The sequence below is a fragment of the Lepidochelys olivacea genome (genome assembly GCF_965140295.1).
Source record: "Lepidochelys olivacea isolate rLepOli2 genome assembly, chromosome: 5".
Lineage (NCBI taxonomy): Eukaryota > Metazoa > Chordata > Testudines > Cheloniidae > Lepidochelys > Lepidochelys olivacea.
This window is the reverse complement of record NC_140415.1, coordinates 130,161,884-130,178,861: the sequence shown is the minus strand read 5'-3', so window position 1 is coordinate 130,178,861 and position 16,978 is coordinate 130,161,884. Positions and strand designations below refer to the sequence as shown.

General features: G+C 44.0%; 1 protein-coding gene across 5 annotated transcripts in view; it reads right to left on the bottom strand.

Moving 5' to 3' along the window:
• Positions 1-2,957: 2,957 nt before the first annotated feature.
• PIGG (phosphatidylinositol glycan anchor biosynthesis class G (EMM blood group)) overlaps positions 2,958-16,978 on the bottom strand; it is a 164,241-nt gene continuing 150,220 nt past the window's right edge. For 4 of the 5 annotated variants that reach the window (XM_084628287.1, XM_084628290.1, XM_084628289.1 and 1 more), the window contains one exon: positions 2,958-8,306. In XM_084628287.1, the coding sequence (XP_084484413.1) occupies positions 8,081-8,306 (226 nt within the window). In that variant the 3' untranslated portion in view covers positions 2,958-8,080. The remainder of the gene's footprint in view (positions 8,307-16,978) is intronic. The other variant, XR_014711656.1, reaches the window with a different exon arrangement.

The window sequence follows — 16,978 nt, the reverse complement described above, 5'->3', positions numbered from 1 at the left end:
ACCAGCTAAGGACCCATCACTTCCCCACTTGCTTTCACCAGCTAGGAGAGGATGTAGATCCAAAGCATTGGTTGTGGGATGAAGTTCTCACATCTGCAGTACCTCAGGAAGCATTGCTGGCTGAAACTGTAGCAGACTAGTTAAGGCCTTTTTCCCCTCAAGACCTTGTTCTGCCACAACAGAAGCAGACAACTCACCCTTAATCAGCTTGACCTTTATCTGTAAAATATGATATTTCCTTGGGATGGTGAGGACTCTGTCCAGCTACTGAGGGGAGAAAATCCAGATTGACCAGACTCACTATAACCTAAAACATCTTCTGTCCAAGATTTAGTGCATATTATGAAGGGAAAAGACTTTTTTTTTGGTGCCTCCTGCATAACCACAATGCCAATTGCAATAACTTTCTATGCCTCAACCAATCAGCCTCAGCATGAGATTTCCAGCCCCCACCCCTCTAGCCATCTTCCTCTTGCTCCAGAGGTCACGCATCATCTGTAAGCCAGGGGGACCTGTGACAACAAAGCCTCTGAAGAGGGCACCTGGTGGCCAGCTCCTCAATGGGGGAAGGCAAAAGTCTCAAGTCCTCCCAAACCACTGAGGAAACATCCTGTTAGTGGAACCTTTTCTTTGAGGGTGCACCATCAACATAGGTCCTTCACCCTGACCAGAGAAACAGGCCCCAACCCCAAAGTACAGGGGGCAGTGGTCACAGGTTTTAGACCCAATTGCCTAATCGCCAAGTGCGATCTAAAACCCAGTTCCAGAGGAACTTCACATCCCCCAGTTGGCTCTCTATATATGGCTTTCATTGTGTCAATTCCACCCGATACAGACTTTAGGAACACGTTTTCAGTGGCATAACTCCTTACACAGCAGCTGAACATACATTTCACAAGAATATTAATGACAGGTATGACCGTGGCTTTCATTTAAGACCTCACATGACATTCTTTGGTAACCAGAATGTACATACCAGGATCAAGATATTCTCGTAACCCCCTTGCCAGGTGGCACTGAGGGGTTATTAGGGTCACATCCCATTTTACAAAACTGTCACTTAGTGATTACATGCTATCACTGAAGATGGGTAAAGATTAGGACTTCTGTTTCAATATCTCATGCAGTTTCAATGTCAATCAATGAGCCAGATGCCATATGTTAAGTAGAACTCCCCACTGAAATAAAGGGGGAATTTGGTTTTCAACACTGACAGCCTGATTTGCCTTAGAGTAAACAAGCAGGTTAAATGAAGGAGAGGACATTGCACAACACTGTTTTTAAAATTGATCTAGCACGTATCAAGAACTGTTGAACTAAAAAGGAGTATTGACCTAATGTGCCACATCTTCAATAGGAACCGAGAAAAGCTGGACAAAAAACGGCTATTTGCTTATAGTACTGGCAAGAAAAAAGAGTCTTGTGGTCAGAACACTAATAGATTTCCTGAAGTTGGTATAACTAAGTCTGCACAATCATCATTCCAATACATTTGCCACAGTATATCTGAAAAAGCAGCTATGCTATTTTCCACTCTACAAAGGCAAATCTCTGTAAAACGATGAGAAAAGGATTCCAGGCTGCTCCACTGATATCCCGACAGTTGCTCTCCAAACCTCTGTGAATACTGTGCATTTGAACAGCAACAAATCTCATGAACTTCAAGGTGCCAATTCAAAAGTATCAAATGTCGTTTTTCAAGCTGCTTTTCCTTAAAAAGAACCTCAGTCTCTTGTTGAAGTGCTTCTATTATTCTTGTTCAGACCCTTCCAAGGTCAAGTGCAGCAAAAAGTGGTGAAGCTGGAAAAGGTTTATTATGAAGTAGTTTTGAGATAGGAATAGCATACATTGGATACATAAAGCAGTCCACATTCTGACTCTGCTCATTCAGCTGTCCTATAGAATGAACGTACGTCTGGAGACCAATTTTTTCCTTACCAGCTAGAAGCCATAATACCGGAACTCAGGGAAAAGAAGACCACCATTTATCTATGGTTTCGATATTTTCTGAATTCATTGGCAGCACCTCTTCCCCTTGTTTAAACTTCAGCAGGCTCAAGCTTTGGGCCTCACTCCCCGTTTCACCACACCAGGTCCATGCTGATGGAACTCAATGCCAAGCGCCGCAGCTGCACTATTTCACTTTAAAACCCTGAGTGAGACCCACAGCTCAGAAACCGAAGCCACCACGTTTTCTTGCCATATAGCCAAAAGGGAAGAGTTAGTGCCTGTGGATGGGTGATCAAAATGCCTCCTCTCACAGCTAAGGCCTGACAAGCCCAAACACCCTACTGCAACATGTAGAGTAGTTGTCCATCTGTTTCCCCCCAGTTTGATCTGCACACTCCCATTTTGTGCAGAAGTAATGCAACTGTGGGAGTTAGGGCTGGTCCAATCAAACTTTGTATTTGCAAACTGCTGTTGACCATCAGATCCTTCCAAACTGAGCATGCCATATTACAGCTGTGTCCTCTTTCATCTCACTTCCCAGGAGGCCAAAGGAAGAGTTCCCAACATGTGACGATAAATTGCTTAGATTAGTATCTTCAGGCCAGAAGGGACTACTGTGATTATTCAGTCTGACCTCCTGCAGAACAATCCATACAATTTCAACCAATAATTCCTGTAGTGGAGGATTTTAAATTGATTTGCTAGACCCCAGAGGCGGCTTCCCCTCTAGTTCTCTTTCCATAGCTTTATGTGTTAGCCTGATGGGTAGAGGGAGAGATGCTCTAGGCCCCTGTAATTACATTCTATACTAAAATTAGGAAGTGTTGCTCAGGAATTTACCAAGTATAGAAGTTGGCAATAATCCCTATGCTGTTGCCAAGCAACAAATAACCAGAAAAATATTCGACCCGAGTATAAAGAGAATTCTCATTGTGCTGTGTGAGAGACACATTTTAACAAATACAAAATATTTCCAATATTCATCACTTCATAGTTAAAGCGTTTTTATTTAAGAAAGGGCAAAATTTCATTTTCTAAATACTCTAACACAGGTCACAATTAATGACGTTCAAGAACCATCAGTCTCTTATACAGTTTGCTCCAGCTGAACACCAGTTACTGAATGCCAACATTTTGAGATTGCCCATTCACAGAATTTGCATTATAGTGATTAAAATGGGTTGTTGGCTCCTTCTGGTAACAGAGATGCCATCTACCAGAATAGATGTGGCCTCTTTCTGAAACTCAGGGTGTCTGAAAGTTGAGATGAAGGTTATAAGCAACCCTAACAAATTGGCCATCAGCCTCAGGAGTGAATTAGAGGTCTCAAAAGCATTTATTTTCAAACTGATGCAGTCCAAGAGGGTACATCATCTGTTAAACCCATCACTATACCTCTAAAACTGCAATACTGATTGTGCCTATGTTACTACACAGGCTAGAGTGAGAGTTAAAAAATATGGAAAGAATATTTAAATCTAGTATAGTTAACATTGATTTGTTTTCTTGATAGTAGCTTGGAAAATGGCAAGATGTGCATTTACTGTGCCACATTCCCTAGGGGCACGTTCTGAGGTTTCAGGCTATCAGACAAGTGCATCCAGAGCATAAGTAGGGAATCTGACACCTTAGTGCTTGAAACTGAATCTATTAGCCCAGAGGTGGGCAAACTATGGCCCATGGGCCACATCCAGCCAGCAGGACCCTCCTGCCTGGCCCCTGAGCTCCTGGCCCGGGAGGCTCACCCCTAGCTCCTCCCCCACTGTTCCCCCCTCCCCTGCACCTCAGCTCACTGCGCCAGCGGCGCAATGCTCTGGGCGGCGCAATGCTCTGGGCGGCGAGCTTCTGCGCAGCAGAGCCCGGCCTGACCCGGTGCTCTATGCTGCGCGGTGGGTGGCTGGCTCCAGTGGGGTGCCACGGCTGTAGCGCTGCCAGCCACCGGTGCTCCAGGCAGCGCAGTAAGGGGTAGGGGGCGGGGGGGGGGTGGATAGAGTGGAAGGGATGGTCAGGGGTGTGGTCAGGGCGGTCAGAGGGTGGGGAACAGGGTGGTTGAATGGGGGCTGGGGTCCCGGGGTGGGGGCAGTCAGAAAGGAGAGGAGGGGTTGGATGGGGCAGTAGGGGGCAGTCAGGGAGCAGGGGATGGTGGATGGGGCAGGAGTGCGGGGGGGGGCCATCAGGGGCCAAGAAGCAGGGGGGGTTTGATAGGGGTCGGGGGCTGGGCCACGCCTGGCTGTTTGGGGAGGCACAGCCTCCCCTAACAGGCCCTCCATACAATTTTGGAAACCTGATGTGGCCCTCAGGCCAAAAAGTTTGCCCGTCCCTGTATTAGCCCTTTCAATGCTCAAAGCTCTAATGCTTTCATAATGTGTGAAAATCAAACAGGTTAAAATCTAACTATACATGCTTAGTAATAAGCAACAACACATTCTAGAACTGAGCATTCAGAATCTGTAAAAGATTCATTACTTTGTCAGCCCTTAATGCTTCTTATTCATTGTGTGAAGCTCAGGAGAAAGGAATACAGAAGTCTCACACTCTTAATCATGGCATTCCTCTATGGGAGAGAATACTGCATTTATTGGAAAAAATGCAGACATTAAGAAAACTGCTAGAAAAACTGACACTGAATTACTGTATGTAACCCATCCACTGTTTTGATGAAAAGGTGAAATATGTACAGGGGAAACACAAATATCAGTTAAAGAATATAAGATTGTGTAAGTTTCACCAAGAAATCCTGTATTATCTTGCAATGACAATCCGAAAGGAAGGAAACTGTCATTACACATTATGGTGACTGCAAAGTTAATACCATACATTTACAGCATGTAAGACGCATATTTCTCATTTTATAAAAGCCTGTTAGGCACTGGCATACATATTTACACAAATCTGCAATTTCAATGAATTCATGTTTATAGAATTACATATGTTTTAATAGAATTGAAAATATTTAATATCAGTGATTTGTCAGGTTTCAACTCTCAAAATATCTACCTATGTAGGCTTAGCATTACATATTGCCTTTACCTAGTAACCTTCTGTCATAAATATAAAGGGAAGGGTAACCACCTTTCTGTATACAGTGCGATAAAATCCCTCCTGGCCAGAGGCAACATCCTGTTACCTGTAAAGGGTTATGAAGCTCAGCTAACCTGGCTGGCACCTGACCCAAAGGACCAATAAGGGGACAAGATACTTTCAAATCTTGTGGGGGGAGGGGAGGAAGGGTTTTGTTTGTGCTCTTTGTTTGATCGTGGTTGATCTCTCTTGGGACAGAGAGGCCAGACAGAAATCATCCACACTGAGTCAACAGTGTGCTGTTGTTGCCAAGAAGGCCAATGGCATTTTGGGATGTATAAGTAGGGGCATTGCCAGCAGATCGAGGGACGTGATCATTCCCCTCTATTCGACATTGGTGAGGCCTCATCTGGAGTACTGTGTCCAGTTTTGGGCCCCACACTACAAGAAGGATATGGAAAAATTGGAAAACGTCCAGCGGAGGGCAACAAAAATTATTAGGGGACTGGAACACATCAGTTATGAGGAGAGGCTGAGGGAACTGGGGATGTTTAGTCTACAGAAGAGAAGAATGAGGGGGGATTTGATAGCTGCTTTCAACTACCTGAAAGGGGGTTCTAAAGAGGATGGATCTAGACTGTTCTCAGTGGTACCAGATGACAGAATGAGGAGTAATGGTCTCAAGTTGCAGCGGGGGAGGTTTAGGTTGGATATTAGGAAAAACATTTTCACTGGGAGGGTGGTGAAGCACTGAATGTGTTACCTAGAGAGGTGGTGGAATCTCCTTCCTTAGAAGTTTTTAAGGTCAGGCTTGACAAAGCCCTGGCTGGGATGATTTAGTTGGGGATTAGTCCTGGTTTGAGCAGTGGGTTGGACTAGATGACCTCCTGAGGTCCCTTCCAACCCTGATATTCTATGATCTTCTCCAACCCATCCTAATCCAAGTCTCCAATATTGCAACCAGTATAGGTAAGCCAGGCAAGGCAGATTAGTTTATCTTTTATGCGAATTTTCCCTGTGTTAAGAGGGAGGTTTATTCCTGTTTTCTGTAACTTTAAGGTTTTGCCCAGGGAGGATCCTCTGTGTTTGAATCTGAATACCCTGTAAAGTATTTTCCATCCTGAGCTTTTTTTTTTTTTTTAAATAAAATCCTTCTCTTAAGAACCAGACTGATTTTTCCATTGTTCCAAGACCCAGGGGTTTGCGTCTTTGATCATTTTGTAACCAGTTGGTTATGAAATTATTCTCAAGCCTCCCCAGGAAATGGGGTGTGTAGGGTTTGGGTGGGGGGATATTTTGGGGGAAGATGTCTCCAAGTGGTCTCTTTCCCTATTCTTTGTTTAAAATGCTTGGTGGTGGCGGCAGTATACTGTTCAAGGACAAGGCAAAGTTTGTACCTTGGGGAAGTTTTTAACCTAAGCTGGTAAGAATAAGTTTGGGGGTCTTTCATGCGGGTCCCCACATCTGTGCCCTAGAGTTCAGAGTGCGGAAGGAATCCTGACACCTTCCCATTAACAACCTCAAATATACATAAACAAGTAAGATTTGACTATTATTTGCTCCGCACAATAGAAAAATATTTTTCAATTTACAGACCCACGTTAATCTTATGACTAAATCCAGAAGGTTACTTCAAAAGAATGTTATTCCAGTTTATAATGGCTTTTGGGACTGTGGTTTTAATGAATTACCTTTAATATTTTATTGTCTAGCTAAAAGTAGCTATATAAAGACTGTTCCCAAAACCAGCATGTTAGGATATAGATATTCAGGCCTGTCTGTAAAGGCCTGTACTTTAAGAATTTAGGTGTATTCTTATCACTTGGCTAGTTAGAGGTATAAAAGAAAGAATCAAAATCACGGTCTGCTAGTGTAAGGTCCTTCTCTTACTGTGACAGTCTGAGGTCCTGTTCTTAGGCTAAGGCCTTTGGCTAAGCAGCAGAAGCAGCCATAAGCTAGGAAGCAAACAGTCACATCCTCACATTCCAAACTAGTCACATTGAAATAAGGTGTTATTGGGCTGTCAGGCACTATCAGGACAGGATTGTATTCCTATCACCTCCAGAGAAAGGGAGGCGCCTAGAAAATGTAAAAGGAAACTTAGTTTGATAGCATCCTGTCTGGCAAGAACTCACTTATCAATAGCTGGGATGTGAAATCCTCACTTCTGTATTGTTTTGTCCATTATAGTTCCCACTTTGCTATTGTTTGTATAATCTGTCTGGTTCTGTGATTGTTTCTGTCTGCTGTATAATTAATTTTGCTGGGTGTAATCTAATTATTGTGGTGGGATATAATTGGTTAGCTAATCATGTTACAGTATGTTAGGATTGGTTAGTTAAATTTCAGTAGAATGATTGGTTAAGGTATAGCTAAGAATATTACTATATAAATTAGGGGCAAACAGGAAGTAAGTTGGGATTCGAAAATAAGGAAAAAGGAACTTGTATTTAAGCTTGCTGGAAGTTCACCCCAATAAACATCGAATTGTTTGCACCTTCGGACTTCGAGTATTGTTGCTCTCTGTTCATGCGAGAAGGACCAGGGAAGTGGGAGAGTGAAGGAATAAACTCTCCAACACAGCAATTTTAGAATAACTGAAGAAATCTAAACTTAATGAGCACAGTTTTCACTTAGTTGAATGAGGACAGTCAAACGCATCCCCATTTAAGGCCTGATACATCTCCCATTGACCAGAATGGGGGCTGGATCAGGCCTTTAACATTGAAGGCAATGAGTTGCAAGTCCATGACTAACAATGACAAAACACTAATAAGATTTCATTACTAAGGAAGTTCTTAATATTTGAAGCCTCACTAAATCAGATGGTAATGGCTGCACTGGTGAAGATGGTAAAGATCTGAGTTCTGAAATAACTGATAGAGAATAAGGGAGCTGTAACTAATGATGAAAAGGTGGGTTTACTCAAATTAAACATTTTGAAACATAAACCTATTTAAATAAAACAAGCCTTGTATAACGTATGTTTTCCAACAAACAAAAGATAATTACATTTCACAGGATAATTTAAAACCATTATTTTCATTATATGACTCCAGTCTAACCAGCTAGTACTGTAATGACAGACTTTGGAACGATACATTCACTTTCAGTCATGGATTTTCTGAGACCGGTTCTGATCCATGGCTGTAAAGAACATGCAAACAGCAGCTGTGATGAACACACGCATTCCCTCATAAAGAAGTTTAGGTGAGAACACACTCCATATGAACAAGTGGTACCGCAGACCTGTTACCAAAATGATGTAGACTGTGACTGGAACAGAACATATCAGTGCATAGCAGAAACAGCCATGACCCATTGCTGCTGAATTCCTGTTAAAAGAAAAAAAAAGTTAATGTTCATGTATTATAGATTCCAAGGTCAAACGGATGATTGTAGCCATCTGGTACGACCTCCTTGTATAACACAAGCTATACAACATCTCCCCTCCAACTGCAAACTCCTAGAGCATATCCTTTAGAAAAACATCCAGTGGTGATTTAAAAATGGTCAGTGATGGAGAGTCCACCATGACCTTTGGTAAACTGGTGATTTAAAAATGGTCAGTGATGGAGAGTCCACCATGACCTTTGGTAAACTGTTCCAATGGTTAATTACCATCACTGTCAAAAATTCACACTTCCTGTCTGAATTGGTCTAGCTTCAACTTCCAGCCACTGGATCATGTTATACCTGTCTCTGTTGGACTGAAGAGACCATTATTACATATCTGTTCCCCCTGTAGGTACTTAGACTGTACTCAAGTCACCCCATAACCTTCTCTTTGTTAATCTGAATAGATTGAGCTCCTTGAGTCTATCCCTATAAGGCATGTTTTCTAATTCTTTAATCATTCTTGTGGCTCTTCTCTGAACCCTCCCCAATTTATTAACATTCTTCTTGAATTGCGGGCACCAGAACTAGAAATAGTATTCCAGCAGTAGTTGTACCAGTGCCAAATACAGTACAGACCCGTTTACGCACGGATGTCAGGAGTCAAGCCGTCACGACTGCATGTTAATGGACCACGGGTTAAGAGGGCCATGCTGAAATATCTTAAGATACCCATACACACACACGTACCAGTTTAAGCTAAAAATGTGTAAGACATGTCGCGAAAGAAAGGTTTCCCGTTAGAATCAAATCAACAAGAATCAATTTCAAAAATTATTAGCACAGACTATATATATTACATGTACCAAGAGTCCACAATGATATATACAGTAGTCCTTGGCTCTAAAAAGTGTCTATGATTCACTTAGTAAAAAAGCAGTTATTTTCTGCTCTTTCTGGCTCGCATTCTTTTTTTCTCTCTTATGAAGTCTGTCATTCGCCACAGATGAATGATTTCGATATTTTCCAGATTTTGCTCCTCCATAAATCTTACAACAGTTTCTACAACAGTAAGGGCTTCTGTGGGCAAAATTTTGACCTTTTCAACAACATCCTCCTCATCGTCATTGCCATTACTTTCACGGTCTGACATAGCCTCGCAGCCCATTAATATTTCTTCCTAGGACAGAAATTCTGAAGTCTGGCAATCTTCATCCATCTCCAGCCACTCGGTAAGGATTTCCGGTGATGTATCAAAACTAAAATCTTTTATCATTTGAAAGAGAAGTTTACCTTTATCCTCTTTTGCCTGCGTGCGTGTTTGTAGGATGTCTTCTTCCGAAAATCCTCCAAGTCTGGCTCTGAATAGGTGCCACTGCTGGAGTTTTCCAAGTCTGAGCCGTCTTTGATAGAAAAGGCATCACCGAGAGCCTTCATCCAGCAGTTTTCAATGGACTTTTGTTTTACTCCGTCCCAAACTTTTTTAACTAAATAAATAATTTCCTTCATGTTTAACTGTTTTGGGAATTTGGAAATGCCTGAAGACATGCATGACACTATCACCGAAATCAGCTCCCGTCGATAATTGTTTTTAATATTCTGAATAATACCCTGATCTAAAGGTTGAATTTTTGATGTTGTGTTGAATGGTAGGTATAGCACTCGAATTTTTCCATCCCTCGATACCAGTGATTCGGCTGGAGGATGGGCTGGACTATTGTCAAATAGCAGAAGTGCTTTAGCTTCGAGTTTCTTCAACTGCAGATGCTTACGAACAGCTGGAACAAAGCTGTTGTGGAACCAGTTGTTGAAAATGTGTCTAGTCATCCAAGCATTTTTGCTGTTAGCGTATATTACTGGCAGTTTGGCTCTACTGAGGTGATTAAAGCAGCGAGGGTTATGAAAGTGGCCAATGAAAAGAGGGGCAAGCTTATGGCTGCCCGTCTTATTACTACAAAAAAGAAGTCACACGATCTTTTTAAATCCAGCTGTTTTCTGTGTATTGTAATTAAAGGCTAAAGTCTTAACAGGTAGCAGTTTCGCAAATAAAGCTGTTTCATCACAATTATAAAGTTGTTCTTCATGGTAGTCTTCATTTTGTAAAATAGATTTTAACTCGGCGGGAAACGCGTTCGCAGCCGATTCATCGGCTGATCAGCTTTCTCCAAAAATCAATACCTGCACTATGCCATGACACTTTTTAAAACTCCTTATAAACCCCTTGCTGGCTTGGAATGATTCACACCCCGCCCCCCCCCCCCCGTTAAATTTCCAAATTCTGTCGCTTAGGCTTGAAGAATTGGCCCACTTAGCGGCATTCCTTTCGGCCTTTCCTGAGCAAACCACGTGCGCATGGCTTTGTCTATTGTGGCTTTTGCTGAATAGCGCACATGTTTTCGCTTAAGTCCCGTGGCAAAATCAATATTTTGTATAAAGCCATTCAGTTTAGATTTGTTTTTTAGCCATCCTTGGAGAGTAGATTCAGTAATCCCAATATCTTTTGAAACTTTGGCCTGGGTTTCTTTGCTATTTATCTATTGCAGCTAGCTTTTCTTCTACAGTGTAGGAACGCTGATGTTTGCCCTCTGCCATTAAAATTTTCTAATGTAGTATATATATTACTATATAACTATTATATATTCTATATCTCTCCAGTGTGACCGTGACTAAGCATGCGTGATACGTCTTTACCATTATTGGTAAAGATGTACACAACACGTTTCCGCTCTGCACTTCCTGTTGATTTCTGTGTCACTGAGTCAGTGAGCAAATCTGTAGCTCTGCATAGCAAGTTCCTGTACTAATGAGTCTCACATGTTAAATAGGTAGCACTGGAGGCATGGCACTACCGCGCGTTAAGCGGATTCGCACGTAAACCGGTCTGTACTGCACAGAAGTAAAATAACCTCTTTACTGCTATTTGAGATCCTGTTTATACATCCAAGTATCACATTAGCTCTTTTGGTCACAGCATCACATTGGGAGCTCATGTTCTCTGATTATCCACCATGACCCCCAAATCTTTTTCAGAATCCTCCATTCCATAAGTGTGGTCCAGATTCTTTATTCTTTGATGTATACATTTACAGTTAGTTGTATTAAAACACATATTGTTTGCTTGCGTCCAGCTTACCAAGTTGTGTGTCCGCTGCAAACTTTATCAGTTATGATTTTATGTTTATTTTCCAGGTCACTGCTAAAAATGTTAAATAGCATAGGGTCAAGAACTTATCCCTGTAGGACGCCCCTGGAAACACACCTGCTCAATGAGGATTCCCTATTTACAATTGCATTTGAGACCTATCAGTTAGCCAGTTTTTAATCCATTTAATATCATTCTACTCTTTTTTAATCAAACTATCATGTCAAATGCCTTACAAAAGTCTTAGTAACAGAAGTCAACACTAACCAACCAACCAAACCTGTAATCTCATCAAAGAAATATCAAAGTTAGTTTGACGGGGTCTGTTTTCCATAAATCCCATGCTGATTTGCATTAATTACATTATCCTCCTTTAATTCTTGATTAATCAAGTCTCGTATCAGCCACCCCATTATCTTGCTTGGGATCAATGCCAGGCTGACAGGCCTATAATTATTCAGGTCATCCCATTTACCCTTTTTAAAAACTGGCAGAACGTTTCTTCTGGAACTTCCCCATTGCTTCAAAACTTATTGAAAATAAACATTAATGGTCCAGCGAGCACCTCAGCCAGCTCTTTTAAAACTCTGGGATGCAAGTTATCTGAACCTGCTGATTTTAAAAATGTTGAACCGTAGCAGCTTCTGTTTAACATCCTTCAGAGATACTAGTGGAATTGAAAAGTGTTATCACCGTGCAATGAGATTGTCATAGTTTTTTTTCCCCAATACAGAACTGAAATATGTATTGAACACCTCTGCCTTTTCTCCATTATTATTGATAATTCCATCTAGTAACAGACCAGTACCATTGTCAGGATTCTTCCCCCTCCACCCCCACCCCAAAATGAATAAATACCTGTTATACAGTACTTTTCATATCTTCATCTAACATTGTGTTATTATAAAGGCTCCTCTTACATGATCATCTTTATTTAGAAGACTGTCATATTTATTATTCAATGGCAATAATGTAACTAAGCCCTGGTCTACACTAGGACTTTAGGTTAAATTTAGCAGCGTTAAATCAATGTAAACCCTCATCCGTCCACACGATGAAGCCCTTTATTTCGACTTAAAGGGCTCTTAAAATCGATTTCCTTACTCCACCCCTGACAAGTGGATTAGTGCTTAAATCGGCCTTGCCGGGTCGAATTTGGGGTACTGTGGACACAATTTGACGGTATTGGCCTCCGGGAGCTATCCCAGAGTGCTCCATTGTGACCGCTCTGGACAGCGCTCTCAACTCAGATACACTGGCCAGGTAGACAGGAAAAAAACCGCGAACTTTTGAATCTCATTTCCTGTTTGGCCAGCGTGGCAAGCTGCAGGTGACCATGCAGAGCTCATCAGCACAGGTGACCATGATGGAGTCCCAGAATCGCAGAAGCGCTCCAGCATGGACTGAACGGGAGGTACGGGATCTGATCGCTGAATGGGGGAGAGGAATCCGTGCTATCAGAACTCCATTCCAGTTTTCGAAATGACAAAACCTTTGTCAAAATCTCCCAGGGCATGAAGGACAGAGGCCATAACAGGGACCCGAAGCACTACCACGTGAAACTTAAGGAACTGAGGCAAGCCTACCAGAAAACCAGAGAGGCGAATGGCCGCTCCGGGTCAGAGCCCCAAACATGCCGCTTCTATGATGAGCTGCATGCCATTTTAGGGGGTTCAGCCACCACTGTGTTGTTTGACTCCTTCAATGGAGATGGAAGCAACACGGAAACAGGTTTTCGGGACGAAGAAGATGATGAGGTTGTAGATGGCTCACAGCAAGCAAGTGGAGAAACCGGTTTTCCCGACAGCCAGGAACTGTTTCTCACCCTGGACCTGGAGCCAGTACCCCCCGAACCCACCCAAGGCTGCCTCCTGGACCCGGCAGGCGGAGAAAGGACCTCCGGTGAGTGTACCTTTTAAAATACTATAAATGGTTTAAAAGCAAGCATGTGAAAGGATTAATTTGCCCTGGCATTCGCGGCTCTCCTGGATGTACTCCCAAAGCCTTTGCAAAAGGTTTCTGGGGGAGGGCAGCCTTATTGCATCCTTCATGGTAGGACACTTTACCACTCCAGGCCAGCAACACGTACTCGGGAATCATTGTACAACAAAGCATTGCAGTGTATGTTTGCTGGCATTCAAAGAACATCAGTTCTTTATCTCTCTGTGTTATCCTCAGGAGAGTGAGATATCATTCATGGTCACCTGGTTGAAATAGGGTGCTTTTCTTCAGGGGACACTCAGAGGAGCCTGTTCCTGCTGGGCTGTCTGCCTGTGGCTGAACAGAAATGTTCCCCGCTGTTAGCTATAGGAAGGGGTGAGGGGTTAGCCACACAGTGGGGGGAGGCAAAATGCGATCTTGTAACGAAAGCACATGTGCTATGTATGTAATGTTAACAGCAAGGTTTACCCTGAAAGAGTATAGCCACTGTTTTATAAAATGTGTCTTTTTAAATACTGCTGTTCCTTTTTTTTTTCTCCACCAGCTGCATGTGTTTCAATGATCACAGGATCTTCTCCTTCCCAGAAGCTAGTGAAGATTAGAAAGAAAAAAAAACACACTCATGATGAAATGTTCTCTGAGCTCATGCTGACAGAGCACAGACGAATGCGTGGAAAATAATGTCAGAGTGCAGGAAAGCACAAAATGACCGGGAGGAGAGGTGGCGGGCTGAAGAGAGGGCTGAAGCTCAAATGTGGCAGCAGCGTGATGAGAGGAGGCAGGTTTCAATGCTGAGGCTGCTGGAGGACCAAACCAGTATGCTCCAGTGTATAGTTGAACTGCAGCAAAGGCAGCTGGAGCACAGACTGCCACTACAGCCCCTCTGTAACCAACCGCCTTCCTCCCCAAGTTCCATAGCCTCCACACCCAGACGCCCAAGAACGCGGTGGGGGGGCCACTGGCCAATCAGCCACTCCGCCACAGAGGATTGCCCAAAAAAAAGAAGGCTGGCATTCAATAAATTTTAAAGTTGTAAACTTTTAAAGTGCTGTGTGGCATTTTCCTTCTCTCCTCCACCACCCCTCCTGGGCTACCTTGGTAGTCATCCCCCTATTTGTGTGATGAATGAATAAAGAATGCATGAATGTGAAGCAACAATGACTTTATTGCCTCTGCAAGTGGTGATCGAAGGGAGGAGGAGAGGGTGGTTAGCTTACAGGGAAGTAGAGTGAACCAAGGGGCGGGGGGTTTCATCAAGAAGAAACAAAGAGAACTTTCACACCGTAACCTGGCCAGTCATGAAACTGGTTTTCAAAGCTTCTCTGATACGGACCGCACCCTCCTGTGCTCTTCTAACCGCCCTGGTGTCTGGCTGCACATAACCAGCAGCCAGGCGATTTGCCTCAACCTCCCACCCCGCCATAAACGTCTCCCCCTTACTCTCACAGATATTGTGGAGCACACAGCAAGCAGTAATAATAGTGGGAATATTGGTTTCGCTGAGGTCTAAGCGAGTCAGTAAACTGCGCCAGCGCGCTATTAAACGTCCAAATGCACATTCTACCACCATTCTGCACTTGCTCAGCCTGTAGTTGAACAGCTCCTGACTACTGTCCAGGCTGCCTGTGTACAGCTTCATGAGCCATGGCATTAAGGGGTAGGCTGGGTCCCCAAGGATACATATAGGCATTTCAACGTCCCCAACAGTTATTTTCTGGTCTGGGAATAAAGTCCCTTCCTGCAGCTTTTGAAACAGACCAGAGTTCCTGAAGATGTGAACGTCATGTACCTTTCCCGGCCATCCCACGTTGATGTTGGTGAAACGTCCCTTGTGATCCACCAGAGCTTGCAGCACTATTGAAAAGTACGCCTTGCGTTTTATGTACTCGCCGGCTTGGTGCTCCGGTGCCAAGATAGGGATATGGGTTCCGTCTACGGCCCCACCACAGTTAGGGAATCCCATTGCAGCAAAGCCATCCACTATGACCTGCACATTTCCCAGGGTCACTACCCTTGATATCAGCAGATCTTTGATTGCGTGGGCTACTTGCATCACAACAGCCCCCACAGTAGATTTGCCCACTCCAAATTGATTCCCAACTGACCGGTAGCTGTCTGGCATTGCAAGCTTCCACAGGGCTATCGCCACTCGCTTCTCAACTGTGAGGGCTGCTCTCATCTTGGTATTCATGCGCTTCAGGGCAGGGGAAAGCAAGTCGCAAAGTTCCATGAAAGTGCCCTTATGCATGCGAAAGTTTTGCAGCCACTGGGAATCGTCCCATACCTGCAACACTATGCGGTCCCACCCATCTGTGCTTGTTTCCCAAGCCCAGAATTGGCGTTCCACAGCATGAACCTGCCCCATTAGCACCATGATGCATGCATTGGCAGGGTCCATGCTTTCAGAGAAATCTGTGTCCATGTCCTGATCACTCATGTGACCGCACTGACGTCGCCTCCTCGCCCGGTATCACTCTGCCAGGTTCTGGTGCTGCATATACTGCTGGATAATGCGTGTGGTGTTTAATGTGCTCCTAATTGCCAAAGTGAGCTGAGCGGCCTCCATGCTTGCCTTGGTATGGCGTCCACACAGAAAAAATGCACGGAACGATTGTCTGCCGTTGCTCTGACGGAGGGAGGGGCGACTGATGACATGGCTTACAGGGTTGGCTTCAGGGAGCTAAAATCAACAAAGGGGGTGGCTTTACATCAAGGAGAATTTCAGGCAGGACTTCACAGAGGGTTCCAATAGGAAATGGTACACCTAAGTTATTGTTCTTATTGGAACAAGGAGGTTAGTCTGGCCTCTGATTGATACATGGCTAGATTTACCTCGCTGCACCTTCTCTGTGAGTGACTGCAGTGTGACCTAGAGGAATGAGTTCCCTAGATGGGGGGAGGGGGGAAGCAAATGAGTACAAAACAAATCTGGTCTATTTCTTGTTTTGATCCACTCCATCTATCTTTTACATCTTTGGCTGGCAGCAGATGGTGCAGAAGGACTGCATGCCATACATGCATCTCATGGCTGCCCGGCGGAAGATGATGCAATAGGACTGCTAGCAAGCCGTATCGCCTGCCTGCTCACCATAAGACGGTTCAATAGGACTGACTGCAGGACTAAAGAGAATGACCTGGTCAAGTCACTCCAAATTTAGTCCCTGCACCCACATCTGCCCAGGCGCTCCTGGCCGACGTGGCCAGGAGCACCTCGGACATGACAATGACGGCTACCAGTCGTACTGTACCGTCTGGTGCCACAAGGCAATAGGTTGCTGCTACTGTGTAGCAATGCAGTACCGCGTCTGCCGGCACCCAGGAGACATACGGTGATGGTTACCTGAGCAGGCTCCAGGCTTGCCGTGGTATGGCGTCTGCACAGGTAACTCAGGAAAAAGGCGCAAAATGATTGTCTGCCCTTGCTTTCACGGAGGGATGGAGGGAATGGGGGCCTGACAATATGTACTCAGAACCACCCACGACAATGTTTTAGCCCCATCCGGCATTGGGATCTCAACCCAGAATTCCAATGGGCAGCAGAGACTGCGGGAACTGTGGGATAGCCACCCACAGTGCAACACTCCAGAA